General features: G+C 52.7%; 2 protein-coding genes across 13 annotated transcripts; one reads left to right on the top strand and one right to left on the bottom strand.

The window, feature by feature from the left end:
• Positions 1 to 685: 685 nt before the first annotated feature.
• Positions 686 to 6,172, top strand: TUFM (Tu translation elongation factor, mitochondrial). The gene is made up of 13 exons (XM_045164265.1): positions 686 to 759; positions 1,728 to 1,896; positions 1,975 to 2,040; positions 2,141 to 2,324; positions 2,428 to 2,622; positions 3,359 to 3,525; positions 3,751 to 3,855; positions 3,940 to 4,104; positions 4,233 to 4,365; positions 4,449 to 4,553; positions 4,668 to 4,819; positions 4,907 to 5,026; positions 5,802 to 6,172. The coding sequence occupies exons 1-13, from the start codon at positions 686 to 688 to the stop codon at positions 5,973 to 5,975; spliced, it is 1,809 nt and encodes a 602-aa protein (XP_045020200.1). The 3' UTR covers positions 5,976 to 6,172.
• Positions 6,173 to 8,485: 2,313 nt separating this feature from the next.
• ATXN2L (ataxin 2 like) lies at positions 8,486 to 20,593 on the bottom strand. 12 transcript variants are annotated; one of them, XM_025274634.3, is made up of 23 exons: positions 19,763 to 20,588; positions 18,240 to 18,276; positions 17,969 to 18,025; positions 17,808 to 17,879; positions 17,287 to 17,437; positions 16,788 to 16,912; positions 15,870 to 15,961; positions 15,219 to 15,419; positions 14,223 to 14,398; positions 13,948 to 14,058; positions 13,215 to 13,409; positions 13,055 to 13,126; positions 12,747 to 12,817; positions 12,264 to 12,559; positions 12,113 to 12,182; positions 11,475 to 11,621; positions 11,277 to 11,349; positions 10,993 to 11,183; positions 10,520 to 10,649; positions 10,309 to 10,430; positions 9,945 to 10,157; positions 9,556 to 9,799; positions 8,486 to 9,406 (listed from the first exon to the last, which is right to left on the bottom strand). In XM_025274634.3, exons 1-23 carry the CDS (start codon positions 20,062 to 20,064, stop codon positions 9,252 to 9,254), a joined length of 3,303 nt encoding a protein of 1,100 aa, XP_025130419.1. In that variant the 5' UTR covers positions 20,065 to 20,588; the 3' UTR covers positions 8,486 to 9,251. The 12 variants fall into 12 exon arrangements, 10 of the variants coding, with proteins under 10 accessions (XP_025130419.1, XP_006070584.1, XP_006070585.1 ...); XM_006070522.4 differs by having other exon boundaries at positions 8,486 to 9,003; XM_006070523.4 differs by having other exon boundaries at positions 8,486 to 8,980.
• Positions 20,594 to 22,588: the final 1,995 nt, after the last annotated feature.

Below are 22,588 nucleotides of genomic sequence, written 5' to 3'. Positions count from 1 at the left end.
CTGCAGCATGTAGATCTTAGTTCCCCATCTGGACTTGAACTCAAGTCCCCTGCACTGGAAGTCAGACTCTTAACCACTGGACCACCAGGAAGTCCCAAAGGTCACTGTCTTGATGTGGAAGTGGTTGCAGGACCATGAGCAGCAGCTGTTGCAGACAAGTCCAAGTCCTGGCATTTAGTGTCTGGTGGCAGTGGCGGTAGAAGCGGTTTTCTTATCAGGTCAGATCAGACCTATGGCTTAGGATCCATTTCTCCAGCCCACCCTACAATTCTGTAGGACGCCTACCATCTTGACACAATTTTCCAACCAGCCCATTTAAATTCTGTTATCTGCAAATCAAGACTCCTGTGACATAGTGTGCAACAGTCAACAGCTCTACAAAAACTCTCTCCCTCTGGACTCTTTTCTGAGCACTGTGTTTTGCAAATTTCAGTCATTCACATACACCTCTCCCCAGATTTGCCATATATTCATATCACCCATTTTATCTACCAAGTGTTGTTTTTTTAAATTGATTCAACATTTTTTTAAACATTTACAATGCCAGCCTTTCTTTCAAACTAATACACATTAAAATAAATATAGCACCACTAAAAAAAGAAAGCATTAATTTAAGTACCAGCCCCCAATATTTCATATCCTGGTAGTGGCAGATAGTGTCTTAGGATAAATTTCTAGAAGTGGAATGACTGAGGTTCAGGTTGGGGACAAGGAGAACCCTTTCATATTGTACAAGCCCTTCCTCATCAAAGCTGATGGGTTTAGAGGGCCAGGAAGACAGAAGTCTTAGCAAGTTTCTCACTGTAAAATGACAGTTAAATTATAGTATGGTGAAGTGGCTAAGTGCACACTTTTTCGGAGTTTAGCTGTGTTGGGTTCCTTAATTACCTTGATGCTCAGTTTTCTCACTAATAAAATGGGGTCCTTTCACACAGGATAACATTGAATGTAATATTGAATGTGAAGCAATATGAAGCACAACGCCTGAACCATGAAAAGCTCTGAGTCCCCCAAACTCCTCTGAGTTTAAGAAGAGTGTTAAAAATAAATATGGTTTTCTTGTCTGTACCCAGACACTATTGAATCATAATCTCCAAGGGAGGAATTAAGGAATCTATTTGAAACAGACACCATCAACTGAGTCTTAGGAGCTGATGAGTTTCGGAAACATTAATCAAGGTTAAGCAGCTGCTATTATCATCCCACGGTGATGAGATGATGGATGTGAAAGTTAAAGGTCATTTACTATCCTTGCACTCATTCATTCAGTCAACAGACATTAAGTGAGCACTCACTGAGTGCCCCGCCCTGTGGTAGGTGCCAGGGACACAGCGGGAACCAGAAAGACTCAGGCTGCCCTTAAAGGCACAAGAAGTTGGTCTCTCACCTGGTCATCTGTAAAACTTAGGTGGGTTGACCGACGATCGAGAGAATTACTCTCTGGCCTGCTGAGGGGCGACAGGGGTGGGCAGGAAACTCTGTCCCCGCAGGCTGTGAGCCGGGGTGGGGGGGTGTCTCAAAGACTGTGGGACCCGGAGGCTTTTGGACCCCTTTTCTGTCTCTTGCCCAGCTCATTTCCTCTCAGAGCTAGATGTCAGGGTCTTCCTGTGAAATAGATACTATTCCCACTTTACAGATAAGAAAACAAAGGCTTAGGAGAGAGGTGGGTCACACTAGAGACCCACGCCCAACAGGTTCCCGGGAGTCTTCCCTCATCCTGGCCGCAGCGGCTGGTCCTACCTCCAGCTGCGACACAAGGCCGCCAGATCTGTCGTCAGACCCGCGCGGCGGGTCGGACTGGACTCCAAGTGGTTCAGGGCCAAGACTTTCCGGAGTCACCCACGCCGGGGCCGCTGCCTCTGCTTCAAGAAGGCCTGGATCGTCCCTCCGGACCTGGCCTCGCCCTCCCACGATACTTGCCAGCACAGCTCACGGCCCTGGGAACTACAACGCCCATGAGCCTCCGGGGCGTAGGCGCGCTATGAGATGCTCCACATCGCCGCCCGGCGCCACCAGAGAGAACTGTTGGCTCCTGAGCCCGCGAGGTCGGAGGGCGCCTTGGAAAGCTTCCCCACTCTTACACCATCAGCACTTTCCTGGACGAGTTCTGTCGCGCGCCCGGAAGTTGACAGGGCCATAGAGATTGGAGGCTAGAGGGGCCCAGACGTGCCCTCTCGGCCCTAACTTCCGCCGGAAGCGACTTCCATCCGCAATTGCCCTTTCCCTGCTGCACGCGCCGGCGCCCGTGCTCGGTACACTCTACGGCGCCAGTACGACCACAATGGCGGCCGCTACCCTGCTGCGCGCGACGCCCCTTTTCAGCGGTGAGGGGGCGGGGAGGGCCATGGCAGCCCGGGTTCACGTGGGGGTCGTCGGGAGCGGCCGGGCTCAGACCTGCGCAGTGACTCCAGGCATCTGCCCCGGCAGGTCTCGGCGCCGGCCCAGCACCACTATTGCAGGGTCTTTTGCGGCCGCTGAAGGCTCAGGCACTGCCCATCTTGTGCCGTGGCCTGGCTGTGGAGGCCAAGAAGACCTATGTGCGTGACAAACCCCATGTGAACGTGGGTACCATCGGCCATGTAGACCATGGCAAGACCACCCTGACCGCGGCCATCACGAAAAGTAAGTGGGGTTGGGGTGGGGGGCTTCCAGCAGCGCCTGCTCTGCAGGTGGGACTTGGAGCCGGGGGGCGGGGCCCGCGGAGCAACTGCCTAGATGTTTAGTGCGGCCCCAAGGCGCCAGGTGGCTTCCCAGGTGGCGCTAGTGGTAAAGAACCCGCTCACCAATACAGGTTAGGCGTAAGAGACGCCGGTTCGATCCCTGGGGTCGGGGAGATCCCCTGGAGAAAGGCATGGCAATTTACTCCAGTATTCTTGCCTGGAGAATCCTATGGACAGAGGAGCCTGTCCATAGACTGTCCTTTTCTAAAGTGGAAAGGGCCTTGCTGAAAAGTGTGTTCTCTTCCTTCCCTTAGTTTTAGCAGGCTACAGTCCGTAGGGTCGCACAGAGTCGGACACGACTGAAGTGACTTAGCAGGGCACAAGGCGCCAGAAATTGGGCGGACAGTACACTGCAGGATGCAGAAGACATCTCCCGTGAACACGAAGTTTTTGATGCATAAGTTGGGGGACCCCCCAGTGGCCTCCCTCCAGCCCTGGGAAGGTGCCCTGTAAGCAGAACTGTTAGCCTAGAGAAGTCACAGGACTAGCCCTTGAGGCTCTATAACCTTTCTTTCTGACCTGAAGTTACTGGCCCCAGGAGTTGAGGGAGGGTATCTTGGAAGGTTGCTTCTCCTAGACAGTCCTTTTCTAAAGTGGAAAGGGCCTTGCTGAAAAGTGTGTTCCCTTCCTTTCCTTAGTTTTAGCGGAGGGAGGTGGGGCCAAGTTTAAGAAGTACGAAGAGATTGACAACGCCCCAGAGGAGCGAGCCCGAGGTATCACAATCAATGCGGCTCATGTGGAGTATAGCACAGCCGCCCGCCACTATGCCCACACTGACTGCCCCGGTCATGCAGATTACGTTAAGGTGAGAGAGCCACTGGGGACAGGGCTTGGGAACTGCCCCCCTCAGGAAAAACGTTAGGATTGTGGGGAGGAGGTTAAGATATTTGAGATGTATGGGTTGGAGATCCTGGATCTGTGGGCCTGGCCAGTCACACCAGGTGGTAAAGAAGTGTCTGTGCTTAGCTAGGGGGCTGGGGAGCAGGGGAGGTCGTGGAATCGCACTACTTTCTCTCCTCTCTCTCCCCAGAATATGATCACAGGCACTGCCCCCCTCGACGGCTGCATCCTGGTGGTGGCAGCCAATGATGGCCCCATGCCCCAGACCCGAGAACACTTACTGCTAGCCAGACAGGTACTCAAGAGCCTGGGAAAGGGTGGAAGGAGGGTGGGGTGGTGGGCCATCAGGACACCATCTGTGTGTCTGTCTTACCTGCAGATTGGCGTCGAGCATGTGGTGGTGTATGTGAATAAGGCGGACGCTGTGCAGGACTCTGAGATGGTAGAGCTGGTGGAGCTGGAGATCAGGGAACTGCTGACTGAGTTTGGCTACAAAGGGGAGGAGACTCCCATCATTGTCGGTTCTGCCCTCTGTGCCCTTGAGGTGAAGGCGGGGTCAGGCTGGGGATGGGGCTGGATGGGCACCCAGAGCTCTGCTCTGTGGGGCCTGGCTCTGGGCAAGTAAAAGGAGCAGAATGAAAGTTTCAGAGTCCTGTCACCTCCCGCTCATAGCAACGTGACCCTGAGCTAGGCCTGAAGTCCGTGCAGAAGCTACTGGATGCTGTGGACACATACATCCCAGTGCCCACCCGGGACCTGGAGAAGCCTTTTCTGCTGCCCGTGGAGTCAGTGTACTCGATCCCCGGTGAGGACCTGGCTCACTGCATTCCCTTCCCCTCTCTGCTGCTTCATCCGGTGTCCCTGATGCCCTGTCCTGTTCCCTCCCAGGCCGGGGCACAGTGGTGACAGGCACGCTCGAACGTGGCATTTTGAAGAAAGGAGACGAGTGTGAATTCCTGGGACACAGCAAGAATATTCGCACTGTGGTGACAGGTACAGGAGGCGGCCTTGGGACCCAGAGCCTCCAGGATGACATCTACCCCGCAGACCCCCCCGTGCCTTCCCTCTGCCCCCACACCCTTCTCCCGCATGTTTCCGCTCTCTTAGGCATTGAGATGTTCCACAAGAGCCTGGATAGGGCAGAGGCGGGCGACAACCTTGGGGCCCTGGTCCGAGGCTTGAAGCGGGAGGACCTGAGACGTGGCCTGGTCATGGCCAAGCCAGGTTCCATCCAGCCCCACCAGAAGGTGGAGGCACAGGTGAGGGCTCCGGGTGATGGTGGGCAGGCGCTGTGGAGGGCCGGTGCTTCCAGCCAGGCCCGGCTCCACCCATGCTCCCTCTCACAGGTGTACATCCTCAGCAAGGAAGAGGGTGGCCGCCACAAGCCTTTTGTATCCCACTTCATGCCTGTCATGTTCTCCCTGACTTGGGACATGGCCTGTCGGATCATCTTGCCTCCAGGGAAGGTATGATGTATATGGCAGCGGGGGTGACTTTTCCCTGGTAAAGAAAGCCTGACTGATGATGCAAGGGGAGAACTGGTGATGGAAGGGTCAGATCAGTGGATTCAGGCAGAACGAATCCTCATCCAGGGTTTCTTAGCTGTGTTAGCCCTGACCCACAAAGATTCCCCAGCAGATTTCCTATAGAAGAGAGTCCCACTGTATTTTACATAAAGGCTCAAAAGAAGTCTTGAGCCCAAGACCTGCATAACCCAAAACTTTATAAACTTTTTTTTTTTTCCCAAGAAAAACTTCAGAGACGCTAATCGCTAGTCCTTTTAAATTTTTATCTTTATAGTTTGTTTGTTGGCTGCCCTGGTCTTCGTTGCGCTGCACAGGCTTCCCTGTTGGGAGAGCAGGGGCTCTCCTCTAGTTGCAGGGCATGGGCTTCTCATTTCGGTGGCTTCTCCTGTTGCAGAGCACAGGCTCTAGGGCACGTGGGCTTCAGTAGTTGTGGCACAGGGGCTTAGTTGCCCCGCGGCATGTGGGATCTTGTTTCCCACATCAGGGATCGAATCCATGTCCCCTACATTGACAGGCAGATTCCTAACCATCCTAACCACTGGACCACCAAGGAAGTCCCATCAGTCCTTTTCTGCCTTTGCATATGCCTAGCAGCTGGGACAGAAGTTTCCCCAGAAAGAATCACCCTGCTGCATTTTCCCATAACCTTTAACCTTGGTAACCAACAGGAAGTGAAGGTGCCCTGAAACACGCATGGTCTGTCTCTGCCTTTCAGGAGCTGGCCATGCCCGGGGAGGACCTGAAGCTCACTCTCATCTTGCGGCAGCCCATGATCTTAGAGAAAGGCCAGCGTTTCACCCTGCGGGATGGCAACCGGACCATCGGCACTGGCCTCGTCATTGACACGCCGGCCATGACCGAGGAGGACAAGAACATTAAGTGGAGTTGAGTCTGGACCTCTGCTGGGGCTCTCTTGTGCTCAGGGCTGCACTGGCCAGCGTTCTCTCCTGCCTCTGTGGCCCTCTTTGCAGGGCAGAGGCTGTGGCCCAGCCGGATTGCAGCTAGACTGATACTTCCCCTGGCCCAGGGGCCGTGAGGCCGGCCAGGTGAGGTAGGTCAATAAACCATTCTGTGAATAGAAAGACAGCCTGTGTGTCTTGTGTCATCTGTACTCTGGGAGGGTGGGGGATATAGAAATGGAGCTGAAGCCCAGGATACATGAGCTTGGGAGTGATCCCTGAGTCATTGGAACTGAGAGTACTACTCTGGCCTCAAGAGTTCATCTCTGGTGCATGGTGGAAGAGCTCTTAAAGCACTGCTGTGGCAACATGAGGAAGGTAGAGAAACTAAAGGACTGAAAGCTATCCTAGTAAGCCTTGTATGATTGCTTCAGTTCAGTTCAGTTGCTCAATGGTATCTGACTGCGACCCCGTGGACTGCAGTACACCAGGCTTCCCTGTCCATCACCAACTCCCAGAGTTTGCTCAAACTCATGTGCATCGAGTTGGTGATGCCATCCAACCTTCTCATCCTGTCGTCCCCTTCTCCTCCTGCCTTCAGTCTTTCACAGCATCAGGGTCTTTTCCAGTTTGTCAGCCCTTCCCATCAGGTAGCCAAAATATTGGAGCTTCAGCTTCACCATCAGTCCTTCTAATGAATATTCAGGACTGATGTCCTTGAGGATTGACTGGTTTGATCTTGCTGTCCAAGGGACTCAAGAGTCTTCTCCAACACCACAGTTCAAAAGCATCAATTCTTTGGTGCTCAGCTTTCTTTGTGGTCCAACTCTCACATCCATACATGATCACTGGAAAAACCACAGCTTTGACTAGACAGACCTGTGAAGTCTGCTTTTTATTATGCTGTCTAGGTTTGTCCTAGATGCTCCTTTCTTCTAAGGAGCTACATAAAACAGGCTAAATGTTGGATATTCCTAGAGATACTGGTCAAACGGTTATAGCTTGGGCCCAGGTCAGGTGCCTGGTCTCTGAGTAGTCACCAGCCTGTTCATGTCTACCTATCCTTATTTAAACTTGATACTGGGTGTTCTATCCTGCCTCTAGACCCAGCACATAGAATATTATACTTGGTAAATAATTTGTAGGTTTGATGGGTTATCCCCACCATATCACTTAAGTCCAAACAGGAGTGAGACATTGTAGAATGAAAGTTTCATTTTTAAAGTTAATTACTGAGATTTAAAATTAACAAGGTCTGTTTATCAAATCACATGGGATAAAATGCTGAGATTTGGGGATGACCCCCAGTAACACAGGTGGCATTCAGCAGGGATTAATGGCACCCTTTCAAACTTGTATTCTGACAAATGAATATACTCAGGACAGGCAACCTACTCACAAATAGCTCAAGAGAATGGACGCTCTTAGGCCCAGAACGAGGCAAACAGAAGCAAACTTCAGATAAAGCAATTTCATGAAAAGTACTGTCCACCAGGAAAGCACAATTACTTGTTTTACTTCAGTGTGCAATGAGAAGCTGAGAGTTTTCAGGCAGATTCAGTCAGGGTGGAGGCGAAGTTCCTTATAGCTCATCAGATTTCTGCTCTTAGGAATAAATTATTAAGAGGGCTACCCAGGAACACCTGCAATCACGTACGTCTCCAGCACTACAGAAACCAGGTCTCCATCTGCACTGCAGACATCCGGAGCCCACCTGAAGGCTTTCCTGCTGCTACTTCCATCGAGGCCTCCCAACCCCAGTTGGAGAGCTCTGTCACTTGGGACCGCACATCTGCGTCTTTAAAAGACATCTGGCTGCACCGAGTCTTAGTTGCAGCATGTGGGATCTAGTTCCCTGACCAGGGATCAAACCCGGGGCCTTCTGCATTGGGAACACAGTCTTAGCCACTGGACCCACCAGGGAAGTCCCACACCCGCCCCTTTTTAACAACCAATTAGAGGCTACAGATCAGTCCCATTCTCTATCCTCTACTGGTAAAATCTGCACTTTACAGGTAAGAAACAAATACCAGGTCCTATTAGTAAAGAATTCCCAACTCCTCCTGGAGCCTATTGTTTCTCCATCCCATACCTGGCCCCCATCTATCTAATCCAGCCCCTGCTTCCCTCAGCCTGGCTCAACCCAGCCCTCCGCCACTTTCACCAGCAGCTTCATCCTATAGCTCACCCACAACCAGGACCTCTCAGCTGTGCACTCCACCCTTATTTCAGGTGGCCCAAAACACAACTGTACTTTTTAGTGCAGAGAGACATCATTCACAAAATACTTTCCTTAGAAATGAAAACCTCAAGTCACACCTCACAATGAGGCCAGTTTTGGGGTGAGAAAACAGCTTTTGAGACAATAGTGGGCCTGCACGGCAGAGCCAGAAAGGGCATCTCTGGATACTCTGGGCGGGCACCTACAGTGCCCCACCTTAGAAACCTCATAAAACCAACCGCTACCGTCTTACTATTCAAACAGAAACCCACAGGCTGGTTAAGTTAGTTTAAAATTTTATTTTTTTTTAATTTTTTTAAATATTTTTATGTAATAAAAAGTAAAAGTCCTTGTCCAACCATCCTTGTGGGGCGTGTCTGTTTCTCTTACGCAGGTGACTCAAGTTAATGGGGAAGAAAGAACAGGGGGCCCAAGGTTATAAATAATAGAAAATAAAAGATCTTCCGTCTCCAGCGGGGAGGGGGGGGGATAGATGAGGACGGGAGGGCAAGATGGGGTGGGGATGGGCAGGGGCAGAGCAGGAACCCCCTCCCCCACCCCCGCTGGACCCTGGCCCTGCCCACTTTGAGGCCCTTCCCATTCAAGGTGCTTGGCAGAAATTCCCCAGCTCCCCCGGGGCAGGGAAAGGGGGTGGGGGGCTGGGACTGGTCCGAGCTGCTGGGGGAAGAGACATAGATCACTCTTCCCTCCACTCATGGAGGTCTCAGGTCGCGGCCAGGACAATCTTCAGTTCCCCGGGGGGTGGAAGGGGAGCTGCTGGGAGGGATGAGATTGAACTGGTTGGAGGGGAAAGAGAAGAGAGCAGGAGCATTAGAACCCAAGCAGCTGTCCCTTCATCCAATGCCGTCCAGTGTGGGGTGTGGGGGGAGTGTTGGTAGGAGCGGCCGCCTCGAGGTGTCTCATGGGGCTGTCAGAAGCACAGATCAATCGCCGTTTCCCCGTGAGCCAGAGCCCTTCCTCACGTGCCCAGCTCAGCCCCCCACACCCCAGCCTGGCCCTGTCTACTGCGCTGACCTTACCTCGGCTAAGTCAGGAGACAGTCGGGGTCACTGAGAGCTGGGGAGGCAGTGGGGAGGGGGGCTGCTGGATCACAACTGAGCGAGGACGGAGGGAAGCAAAGGACAGAGCCAGGAGCAAGCCCCTGGCGGCGGCGACTGTGGCTTCTGCCCACCCTACATACTTCACAGACAGGTGCAGGTCGGCAGGCGCCCTGTGGGACAGCCCTGCCTCCAAGACCCCTCACTCCCCGCCCAGAACCCGTGCATCCTGCCCCACCTGCAGCCCATCAGCTCTTCCATGCCAAATACCCCCAGCTAACGAGAACTCACGAATCCTGTCATCGGCTCCTCCTGGAAATCCAGGCGCCTGGCCAGGCTGCTCACCTTGGGGGTGTCCGATGTAGGGGTAGGGTGAGGGTGTGGAAGCTGAGAGTGCAGGCACCCCACTCTGGGGCACCGCGCCTTGGGGGGGGCCCCCATGGCTCTGGGGTGGGTGCAGCAGCATCACCTGGGGCGGGTGGGGAGCCCCAGGGTGAGGGGGCGGGGCTGCTGTGATTCCAGTTTGGACATGGGCCTGTGGAGAACAGGAAAGGGGCTGTGAGCACCACGGCAGCTCCACAGGGTCGGAGAACCCCAGGCAGCGGCACAGAGGGAACAGGCGCACTGCTGACTCCGGGAGGGGCGCCCCACGGCTCAGGGCAGGTGGCGTGGGCTCTTACCTGGGTAACATGGGCCATGTTGGTGAAGCCGTGGGGCAGCTGCTGGTGGGCATGGATGGCATATACAGCGGCTGGTTGGGGGAAGCTGCTCTGAGGGGACTGGGCAGAAGGTCCCGGTGGCAGAGAAGGCGGCGTGCCTGTCAGGGCCCCTGGGTGGTACAGGTTCTGCTGCGGCTGTCCACTGCCCAGGTGTGGGGCCTGCCCCGCCTGGTGCTGTCATCAGGGCAAGGTGACCAGTGAGTGCCACTTCCGGTACCACCTCTGACCCCCAGGTTCTCCCCACTAGTGAATGACCCCAAGTCCTAGTCCTCTCTTTCAGCCACCCATCCCTGCCCCACCCACATGGATGCCCCACAGCAGGCACCTGGACAGGACTGGGGGCCGCATGCTGGGACGGCGGCTGGCTCCCAGTAGGCGTGGTGGCCGGCTGCGGCTGGTGGGCATGGAGCTGCGTGGCATGGTGTGGATAGGACTGGTGAACGGTGGCTACAGCAGGAAAGGGAAGACAATCAGTGACAGGCACCCCAGAGGGGCTGAGCAGCATGGCCCGGGTGGGGGGACAGGACAGAACTCACCATAAAGGGCCTGGGGGGTGGGCTGCTCTGCAGAAGGGTACTGAGGGGTGGAGGATGACACGATGGCCTGGGGATGGCTCCCCGATGTCAGCATGCGTGGGTTGCTTTGAAGCATGGGGGCAAACACCGGCTGGAGGAGGAGAGAAGCGGTTGGCCCGGCAGAGGGCCTGGGCGAGTACCCTGCTGCCAGACAACCCGGACATAGTACTACTCTGCTCTCATCATGACCACCTTACTTCACATTCACAATAACCTTATCGAGTAGATGCTACACTTAACAGAAGGAAAAAACAAAGGCCCCAGAATAAACTGCCTCCCCGGGGTCCTACTACAGCCAAGACTGAAGCCCAAGTTGGACCCCACCACCCAGAACTCTTGCTGGCTTCTCCTGTCAGCTCCTAAGTGTGGGAGGTGAAGGAGGCTTGCTAAGATGCCAGGACTCTGTACCCCACCTTCCTCCCTGCCTCAGTCACCTGCGAGGGGTAGTGGGCCATGGGCTGCATCATGGCAGGCTGGCCTGGGAACTGCTGTGGGTTGTAGGGGATGTAGGAAGAGTAAGGGGTGGCGGCCACCAGAGGTGGACCGGCAGCGGCGGCGGCAGCCTGCATCATGGGAGGGGCGGAGGCTGGCTGGTGTTGGTCCGAGCGCTGGGGGGGCAGGGAGCCTGCGGGTGGGGGGAAGACAGTGCAGAGCTCAAGCTCCATCTGCCAGCAGGCAGCGGGCGGCGCCGCGTGGGGCCCCTCCTGACCCTGCTCACCTTTGGCGCCCCGGTACTTGCCCTGCTGTCCAGGCACTGAGTTGGACACAGGATACGGATACATCTGTGGTGCCTGGGAACCAGAACACAGGTGAGGCTGAACGACCCGCTTGTACACGCCCACGACAGGTGGGCCTCGGTCCCTCAGTCAGCCCAGTCATACCTCTTACCCTGGGCCCACCCCGTCTCCCCTCTCACCTGAACAGCTGGTCCCATGTGGATCTGAGGTATGTAGGAAATGTACTGGGGGCTATAGAGCCCACTCTGGCCTGCTGTCAGCACCGGGATGGAGGGAGTTGAATGAGTCCGGGGCCCAGGAGAAGTCGGAGTACTGGTGGATTTATTCTGTAAGAGGCAAAGGAGGACATGCACAAGATATCTTAATGACTTCTATACCACCCTCCTCTCCCAGTCAAGGGCATCCAGAGTGCTGTGCACCAAACATTTCCTACACTTTATCTTGGTTAAACCTCACATCAACCCCCAGGAGATGAGCAATCTTAAATTACAGGCAAGGAAACTAAGGCAGAGAGGTTCAGCGGTTCATCCAAGATCACAGAGCTTGCAAGAGGTTCAAGCGCAGTCAGTGGGCCCAAATGAAGCCCATGCTCCTAACTGCCACACTCTGACTCCCCCCGAACCAAATGCCAAGTCCCAGTGAGGAACCCATAAATATCTGTCAGATACTTCACGATCCCCGGCCAGCCACTGCTAAGACCTGCTTCCACAACTGCTGCGGTCCTGATAAACTTGTATAACTGCTCCTCATTCCCCTCACACCCAGCTCCCACTCCTCATGGAAACCCCAGCCCACATTCCCCTGTCCCATCTCTCACCACAGAGAGCAGGGGCTTAGTGGGATTGAACTCCTTGGCATTGGGGTTCAATGTTGACTTCTTCACTTGTCTATGAGAGAAAAATGGGAGTAAATTCTCACGGCCTGCCTCTCGTCACCAGACACCTGCCCCAGCTCCCCACCCCACTCACTCGGCAACTGGGCCCTCATCCTTGTCATCTCCCTTGATGAGGCCCACTGGGGGGCTGCCAGTTTGGCTTGGGCAAGGTGCCGGAGGCTGTTCCGGCCCCTCGGCACCCCCTGCTGCTGGCAGGGGCGGTTTGTCCTCCTTGTCCGATACTGATTCGGCCTTCGAGGAAACAGGAGACCCCAGGGGCTCTGAAGCCAAAAGACCATCCACCTCCTTCTCCTTCCCTTTGGCCTCCTCTTTCAGGATCCGTGGAGGAAAAGGATCCAAGCTGGTCTCGGGGGAGCTACTGGGCTGAAGCTAGAAGGACAGAAACACACAACATAGAGAGTACTCTCTTATCTCAACCCCAGACTCACCTTCCTTCCTTCATTTTGCGTCTAATCTCTCAATGCCACCCAGTGCCTATTCCATGAACCTCTCCCCCGACCCCCCAACCTGCATCTCCTTCCTGTCAACATCCTAGTCATTCCCACACTTCACTCACCTTAAACTGGGCCCCAAACTTTCTCAGTTCTTCCAGCTGAAAACGCTTCTGTTCATTCTGAAGGCCAGGGACTATGAGAAAGAGAAAAAAAGGAGAAAACACACGTTTCTTTTCTTGAAGGTGGCTACACAGCAACCCAAAGAACAAAGAAACCAAGGGAAAAAAGCTGAGCTTATTAGAACCCTTTAAGTTAGGATCAAAGGGCTGATCCAACGTCATCTGTTTCTGAATTGCAACACTTCCCTAACTGAAATGCTCCCCTAATCAAAAGGGCACAAGACTCTGGCAGGAAAAACAACAATCCTCACCTTTCCCTGCAATCCGGGACAACTCCTGGGACTCCAGCGTCCTTCCAGGTTCCTTGGCCGGGAGTTCTTTTACTGAGCAAGAAAGAACAGACACATGAAGGCCCTTCTGTCCAGAAGCACACTTTCCACTGTCCGCATTCCCCCACCAGGTGGCTCTTACCATCTGTGGGGGCCAGTGAGATCTTTGGAGAAGCTGGGGAAACGGAGCCTACTCCAGGATCCCCAACTGCTGATGTCACTGGGATGGAAGCTGAAGAGGTTGGTACTGCTGAGCCCATGGGAGGCTCAGGACAGGAAGCTGAGATTGGGGCGGGGGCAGCTGATTTGGGAGAGCGCGGCGGGTACATCCGGCCCACTGGAACAAAAGGGAGAGTGATTTGTGTTGGTCACTGCTGGACATTGAGCAGTGAGTACTAGGGACTCATTAGAAACACCAAGGAAAGTTTATCTACAAGATCACAAACTAAATGTTTAGAAGGGCAAGGCAGGTAAGGTAAGCAGATAAAATGGCCTCATGGGTACCATGAAAGACTGGAACGCTCCAAAGGGCAGTCATGACTCAGTTCCAGCCAACCAGAGCTATACAGCAAGACAGGTTCTGTGTTGGCAGAACTTTCTGTATTTCAAAAGATATTAAAACATTTTCTATGATTTCTCCTCCCTTAAAATTAGTTGCTAACTAATTTAAACAACAGGCACCTGCCAGCCAGACACAATGCATCGATTGCCATGCTAGAATTTCTCCCTGAGGGAAACTGAAAAATTCTTTCCTAAAAAGCGTAAATCCTAGCCTCCAAAACACCTTTATCTTGGAACTCTCCCAGCCCAGCTTTCTAACAACTGACTATTCACACCCCTAACCATTTCTTCATGTAACACTGCTGGAATCTTACCTGCAGGAGGAGGTGGAACAGAGGCTTCTCCAGAAGGCCTGCTGCTGGGGGAAGACAGAGTCTTGGCACCTCTCAGAGGTCGCTGGGCCTTAGGGGACATGCGGGAAGGGCCTATTTTTTTTTTTTTTTTTTTTTAAAGATGGGGAAAAAAGAGGCAGAGTTCCTGCTATTACATGACCATCAATGCAACTTCCATCCAACCCACCTAAATCCTTTTCCTTGCCACCTACCACCATCCCCTTCCCCACCACCACCAAGTCGGCTTCCTAACTCACCTCCATTGATACCACGTGCCTCAGAACCTGGGCCAGGGCTGCTATTGTCAAGATGGTGAGGGCCACGAGGCGGCAAAGAGCTAAGGCCAGGCCGGCCACCCCGAGAACTACTGCAGCGAACGCCTCCCCGGGGACCTTCCCGAACTCGCTGGGGCAGAGGGATATACTTTCCCTCCCTGGGGGAGAGAGTTCAAATAACATTAAGTAGCCACAAAACACACATTTCCCAAGAATGAAGCCTTCCTTATAAAGTCCACCTCCTGCCTCAATGCACACACACAAATATGCCTGACTTCAGCTTTCTGCACTATTTCCCTTGAGAAACTGTCCTGTGGTTCCAGGATTATGACCCTACATTGCAGCTACCCCTGACCAGACCAAAGCAGCCAGTGCTCCATACTCCTACCTTCCTCCTGACCTACAAGACAGGTAGTATCACACTGTGGATTAAGGTACAATACACTTCGGTTTCACTTTCATAAAAGGAGAAGTTAAGACATACATAAGCATGAAACGCAGAAAAAAAAAAAATATGGGGAATTCCCTAGGGGTAGGACTCTGGGCTTTCAATGCTGAGGGCCTAGGTTCCTGGTTGGGGAACTAAAATCCTACAAGTTGCAGAGTGCAGCAGAAAGCAAAAAAACGAAAAGGAAAAAAAAAAAAGTATGAAAAATCTGGGCCAGGGGAGGGGGTGGGGGGTGGGGGGGGTGGGGAACCTGTCTTAATCCCTAATCTTTAGCCTTGTTACTTCAGACAAATTAATAGTTCTAGGCTTCAGTGTCCTAAATCCCCAAATTCGGAATAACTATGTTTTAATCTATATGATTGTGAGGCTTCAACAAGAGTATTTAACAAGCCCTTGGCCCTAACCTAAACCGAAAAATTCGGAGTAACTACATATTAACCTATGCCATTGTGAGGCTTCAACAAAAGTATACACCAAACTCCTGGCGCAAACACTGGGCCCCACCAGGACCAGCCGCCCCCAGCAATCACCTGGCTGCCAAGCTGGGGCTCTCACGCCCTGAGCCCTGTCGCTGAACTGCACTGTGCTTCTCCTCCTCCGTGCGCCCATCATCATTCTCCATGGCGATCCGCAGGCGGTACTGGGGGCTCGATTCAATCTCTCGGGCCAACTGGGCAGCACGCAGCTCCCGCTGACGGAATTCTTCTGAATTGTCCTTCTCTAAGGGCACCCTGTGAGGACCGTCACCACCCCAGAGCCATGGGACAAGAGGGAAGAAAAAGGAAGACATTTCTATCAGTCCTATCACCAGCTTAGACATGTGGGTGTTTAAATCCTCAACAACTCAGCATACACTGATCTGGCATGTAGCAGGGTCCTAGGCAGAGCACAAAGGCATCTCTGAATCTGAGGGACACAGAGACACACATATAAATTTGTTAAGATTTTACAGGAAAAGTATGGACTAAAAAAGCAGTTAATTCTACCCACGGAATCAAGATTATGAGAAAAAGAAAAACCTTTGCATGAGGAGTTCACAAGGCAGATCAGCAGTGGGGAGACGGCAACCCAGACACCCAGAAAAACATGTACAAAAGCTATGGTCCACCTAGAGACCTCTCTTCTGTTGATGACCCCATACCTCAAACTGCACCATGGGGGAACTACCAAAAGACACTCACGTGTAAGAAGAAAGACTGCTGTCATAGGTGGTCTTTACACCATAGTTCTCCTCATTGAACTTGAACATTTCGTTGGGGTCCCATCCATTAGACTAGAGAAAGAGGGAGAATGTTTCAAAGCTCAGCAAGGAAAGCAATAATAACCAATCTTTTTCTTCCCTCAGGTTGAAAGATTAAAAATCTGACCAAACCAAGAGTGGGAAAAAAAGGAACAGGGCTGATGGGACGGTCATCTACTGACTGCAGTACAAACTGGCAGTTTCTAAGACATAGAAGTCTTTAGGACCTAACATCCATTTCCAGATTTATATCCCAGAGAAATTCTGACCTAAGTGCATGAGGGTACACATTCTAAAAATTCAGTAAGGTACTATTTTTAATACCAAAATAATGGCACAGAAACACCAATAAGAAAAGGGATAGATACAATATATTGTGCATACACCCAAGTATACACATACAAATAGCACAACACATTTAGTTAAAAGCAATGACTAGGATCTATATACCAAAATGAAACATCCAAAAATAGGTAGGAAAAGCAAATTTTAAACAAACTAATACAGTGAAGTAACAATTCACTGACAAATTTTAAATCAAGGTAGTTGTTTGGAGGAAGAGAAATGGGCCTATACAACATGCAATCTCATCTATATCTTTTTTTTTCCCAGGCTGGAAAAAAACTGATTTGAAGCAAATTTTAACAGTTATCAATTACTGATGGTAGACAAATGAGTATTTCTGTTTGAGTATGTTCTATATCTTTCCACTGGACTCTGACCGCCATCAACAGCCAATAGTAAAAGATTTCTCCCCTGCCCACCCCAGCAATTCTTGGGTCCAAGAATGACGTCACGGCCAACACCCACACTTGGGCAGCGGCTCCCCCGCTCTAGGGCTCTGCAGAAGGGACTGTACCATGTCAGACTCCAGGTCGTAGTCATCACTGTTGCTATCACCGCCCTCCCAGCGCTGAAGCACCTTCTCTTTGTGCTCCCCATTCACTTTCGAGTTCATGGCAATGGCCGAGTCAGTGAACTTATCTGTGAGGGTAAATTGAAGATCAGGGGTCAGGTAGTATTTCATAGCCTTCTTTCCAACACCCTTCCCACCACAGAAGCAAAGGCAAGCTTTTGTGTGTCAGAGTTTGGGGGTGCAGGGCAGCATAAAAAGACTTGTTCCAAGAGTTCAAAAGAAGCAAGGAGTTGAAAACAAAGCAGGGAAAGTATGAACCACAACACAGGCTGGAATTCACCCCATTGTATCTTAGACATTAACACATGTTCTCAAGGAAAAACTTCCAGTCAACCTCCTCAGAAATAAGGTGATAAACAAGAAGGAAGACAATCAGATCATCACATTCTCTGCCTTCTACTCAAGAAGCAGGTCTGACACAACAGCCTGCACCAATAAATACCTTTAGTAGCATAATTGAAGTCGACATTTCGGAAGTGGACAAGCATGACATCACTTGGCTTAAACACCATGGTGTCCACTATGTCTTCCCGACGAGGGCCACCCGCTGGCTCCGATACCTTCCGGTGCACAGCGTCCACTGCCAGTTCAAACTATAAAAGTTCCATTTCCCAGCAACCAAGGGTCAGTATTAAGAAACGTGAAGACAAAAATATGACTTTTAATTTTACCCTTTTTAAACTTTCCCCAACACCACATTCTCAAGTGCACTGTCTTAACATCACCACCCACGGGATTTAGTCAAAGCCCCAAACTTAAAACATCACATCAAAATACCCAGCCCTCACATTTCAAACCCACGTCTTTAACTGCATGCAGCACTATTCCGACACAGGCCTACAAAAACGAGGCTAGCCATCATGTTGTCCAAAACCACTCAACTTTGTATCTTCAGTGAACCTATTTCATTCTCTTCTTTCTCCCATGAAACTCCAAAAAGAAAGCTAATTTGAGTACACTGACCTTTGAGCTCAGCGTCTTGAAGATACCCTCATAGGTGGTACCGTTCTTCACCTTTACATCACAAGTGGAACCCTGAAAGAGCAGGGGGAAGAAAACAGAAGAGTACCTCTAGCAAACCGATGCGTTACATCCCTAGAGCTAGCAGCAAGGGGCCCACTTACCACAACAGCGGTAAGGAAATGCAGCATTCTGGAATTGTTGTAGACACCCTCAAACACCTGTCAGTAACACAGAAGAGAGACAAAAATAAAGAAACAGCCAGTCAACACCTTTCCCTCCTTCACAACGTCCACACTCCACTCATAACCACCTCGAACATATGGGATCCTTGCCCTTCGGAACACATCTATTTCTGCACCTAGTCTGCCCTCTATTCCCATATATGTATCTTTTAAGTATCCGTGCCTTAGACAGGGGAGAAAAGGCACTCACCGGTGACTGTGGAGGTCCCTTTCCTGTGCTTTGTCCCCTATAAGAGAAGGAAACAAGAAGCTAGTTATTTAAGTACGGTCAAGCCCTTTATTCAATTGCTTTCAAAGGACCCTACGCCAAGACCACACACTATGTAAGGATGACGACTTAGGCTACAAATCATTAACCAACATATTTTCAGATTCTCACTTCACAGAGGAAGAAAAGCACTAAAAGCCATTTCCTCCAAATACCAGTAAAATAGGCTCAACCATCAACGTCTGTCAACTGCTTTAAAAGCCAATTCAACACAACGTTTCTGCAAGAGGGCCAGGGCTGCACGCTTCCAAATGACAAACGTTACGATATTCGACAATAACCCCAGCCAGATGTAACAGTGGGAGCTCAGACAGCGCAAATTTTGAACTACCTAGGTTCAGGTAAATTACCTCCCAAACAGGAAAGACCATCATTTCCCGCAGCCTTACGCCCCAAACTAGGAGTGAAGGTACTCCCTCTACAATCTACCCTTCTGGACCTCTTTACTCATTCAGCCTGTTACCCACTCTGGGAGGGTTCACCTATCACCCAGTAACCCTGCTTCTCGCTGGCTGATGTAACCGGCGGTTGAAGAGGGCGATCAGGGGGCCGTTGGCAGGGCTGGGGGACAGCGCAGCCGCAAAAGCTATCCACCCGGAGGCCTCGCCCGGTCTGCGCTTGCGCACTAAAGCCCACGGGCCTCTTCAAAATCGCCCTCCCTCCCGCGATCAGAACCCACTGCGCCTGCGTGTACCTCCACTCTCAATTCCATAAACCCACAAACAGAAGAAATCGAGTCGGGTGTCCACCACTCATGCAAGAACACCAGGCGACCCCGTCCACGAACACTCCCAGCCGCTGCCCTATATGTTACCCGAGGCTGGAGAATGGCCGGGTCATAAGACACAGCATCCGCGCGCACGTACGGGAAGAGCGCGCGCGCTGGAGGTTCCCAGCCCGCAGTCCTCCCAGTCCCTCCTTCCGTCCCCCCGCCCACCCTGCTCCCCTACTACTGGCCAGACTGGGACGGGGAGGTAGCAACTCGCTACCAAGTCCCTCCCTCCCCATTGGCCAAACTGTGAGCCGCGCGCCCCCCTCCATTGGCTACGGCCAGGGACCCCTTCCCGCAGCTGACTCCCCATTGGCTGAAGACGGGAACCGCGAGACCCTTCGTGGTAATGGAGCCGGGGACCCCGATCACCTCTTCACCCCCCCCAACTCCTCGTTCCGACGCCGCCGGCGGGATGCGCCCTGCTTGCCCTTAAGGCCCAGCTCCCGAGCCCTGACTACGCTCGCAGAACTGAGCACTGCCCGTGAATACGCCGGTGGCCACCAGGGATCCTGTTCCTCCGACCTGTTAGGACCTGAGGGCCCACCCCCAGCTTCACGGGGCTTTCCCACTCCCCCTGGCGCCCCTCAAAGGTGGCCAGGCTAGAAGTCTGCCTGGCGCGGTGTACAGGTCTCGGCCACCTCGGCTCTAGCGCCCGGAAACCCACCATCCTCACCTGGCGCTGCCGATGGCCGCTGCCCCTGGCCTCTCCTGATGTTGCTGCTGCGGTGGCGGCGGTTGAGGCGCCAAGATACCCTCGGCTCCCCGGCGGAGCCCGCTCCCGGCAGCGGCTGCAGGCCCCAGGCAGGGGGAGGCGGCCGCAGGAGGTCCTGGGGGAGCCGAGGTGGAGGCCAGGGGCCCCGGGAGACCGCCGTTGGGCGGGCTGGTGCCCCCGGGAGGGCGACGGGCCACGGCCTGTTGCGTGGGGGGCGGCTGCTGGGGCTGGGAGGTCTGTTGTGGCGGCTGAGGCTTCAACATGATGGCAGCGTCCGGAAGGGGAATTAGGGGGAAGGGAGGGAGAGAGGAGGCCGGGGCTGGGCCCCCGCCGGAGAGCGCGGGAAGCGAAGGGGACTGGGAAGCTGGGGACCCGCCGTTGGCGGGCGGGGGCAAGCCCCGCGGTGTCCGGGGTGGATAGAGAAGACCGCGGCGCGAGGAAGCACCGCGAGGCGGAAGGGGAGGGGGTCTCGCGGGCCGGAGGAAAGCGAGAGGGCGCGAGCCGGCTTGGCGCGCGTGCGCGTCGCCGGGGTAAAGGGAGGGGGAGGAGTGCGCGGGCGGGAGCTCCCGAAGGGGGAGGGGCGGGGAGGAGGGAGCGGCAGCCCGAGATGTCCGCGCGCACCGGGGCGGTTAGCTCCGGGCGGGAGAAGAAAGAATAAAGAAAGGTGAATCTCGCGCCCCTCGCCTTTGGAGTGGGGAAGGAGCAGCGCGGGGCGCTTGCGTGCGCCAAAGACTTAGGGTCTCTAGGTCTCAAGCAGCCTTGAAGACTGCCTGCCGCTGTCGCTTCACAATGAGCGTGTGAAACGCTGGGGGTGGAGCCGAAGAAGCAGAGAGGAAGGAAGAGCCGGCCGCCCCGCCTACGTCGGCGGCGTAGCGTCGGGATACCTCCGCAGTAGTGTGAGAAGTCACGACGTAGCGTGCAGTTCTTCCGCCATTTGAGGGCCCATGGGCGGAGTCTTGAGTACAAAAAAAGTCCCGGCACGAGAACGGATACTTATTTTAGGCTTCTGGTAGGTTTCATGGGGACTTTATCTGCTTTCCATAAAAGATTGATAGGCATTAATGTTATCAGTTTGAGCATGCTGATCTTTGGAGATAACTCTATACCTAATTCTAAATTATTTTAGTGATTTTCAAACTAATGGTTTCTCCATGCCCTAGAATGAACCCTTAAAGTGGAAGTGGCAAGTGAAAGTGCAGTCGCTCAGTTGTGTCCGACTCTTTGCGACCCCATGGACTGACTGTAGCCCACCAGGCTCCTCTGTCCATGGAATTCTCCCGGCAAGAATATTGGAGTGGGTAGCCTATCCCTTCTCTAGGTGGTCTCTCCTAGAGACATTGCAGGCAGATTCTTTACCATTTGAGCCACCAGGGAAGCCCAGAATGAATCTTAAACTGTAGTAACAAAGAGGCTGAAGAACAAAGTTCCTAGGGTCTAGTTAAAAATCTTCCACCCAACTCTACAGTGAAAACGGCTTTCAGTCATTCAAATTAGTTGGTCATTTAGGACATGGGACTTCCCTGGTGGCTCAGACAATAAAGAATCTGTCAACAATTCAGGAGACCCGGGCTTGATCCCTGGGTCAGGAAGATCCGCTGGAGAAGGGAATGGCAACCCACACCAGTATTCTTGCCTGGAGAATTCCATGGACAGAGGAGCCTGATAGGCTGCAATCCATGGGGTCACAAAAAGTTGGACACAGCTGAGCGACTACACTCTTTAGGACATTAGACTAGGTGTCTTGGATATAACTTAATAATTAAACCACTTCCTACCCTCAAGGAGTTTAAACTAGCAGTGGATTCAGACAGATGGGATCTATTAGGTGAAGCACGGGCCCCTAAGAGTAGGTAAGAGTGACACCTACTTCAGTGTTGGGTGATGGATTTCTAGGCAAGGGGAATAGGACATGACAAGGTAAAAAAACTTCAGCATGTCTGTAGCATAAAATAAGAGGAAGGAGGTTTTAAAAATAGAAACTGAAAAGATAGGTAACCTGAGACCAGTGGGGAGCCTTTTTCAGAAAATGAAGAGGACAGATTTGCATTTTTAAAGGATTACTCTTTGCAAGGTGGAGAATGCAGTGCAGGAGTGATAGGTCTTAGTCCAGGTGAAACTTTCAATATCTCAGTCTCTCTTCCCTCCAGGTGTTACCACTGGAACTCTTCCATCTCTCAACTCTCCCCTGAACATGCACATACTTAGCTAAAAGTCTGTCTTACTCTTTGAGAAGTGCTCCTTCGCCCAGCCTCACTCCTAGTTTTGAGAGTTTGGGGTTCCCCAAACTGCTGTTTGGCCAGCAGTTTCCCCCCACTTTATTCTGTGAGCTCCTTCCATTCTGTTTTACTGCTGGTGTGTGTGCTTAGTCGCTCAGTTGTGTCCGACTCTTTACGACCTCATGGACTGTAGCCCGACAGGGTCCTCTCCCCTGGGGATTCTCCAGGCAAGAATACTGGTGTGGGTTGCCATGCCCTCCTCCAGGGGACCTTCACAATCCAGGGATCAAACCCAGGTCTCCCGCGTTGCAGGTGGATTCTTTACCGTCTGAGCCAGCAGGGAAGCTGGTATCTGCTCCCTAATGGTTGAGATCTTACTCTTACTCACTGCTCCTTCTGTGATACCTGGCATAATGCAGGCAGTCCGTTAAATACCTGTGAAGTGAATGGATTCACGTGTTATTTTGAAGACCATGTCTCCTGGGTGTCTGAATAACTGTCCAGCTTTTTCCTGGCATTAACTGTACCACGTGGTGCCAGGCCACCTCTTCAGCAGCATTATGGGCGCTCC

Source organism: Bubalus bubalis, chromosome 24 (assembly GCF_019923935.1).
Source record: "Bubalus bubalis isolate 160015118507 breed Murrah chromosome 24, NDDB_SH_1, whole genome shotgun sequence".
Classification (NCBI taxonomy): Eukaryota; Metazoa; Chordata; class Mammalia; order Artiodactyla; family Bovidae; genus Bubalus; species Bubalus bubalis.
The sequence above is the reverse complement of the archived record's forward strand: the minus strand, read 5'-3'. Positions and strand labels throughout refer to the sequence as shown.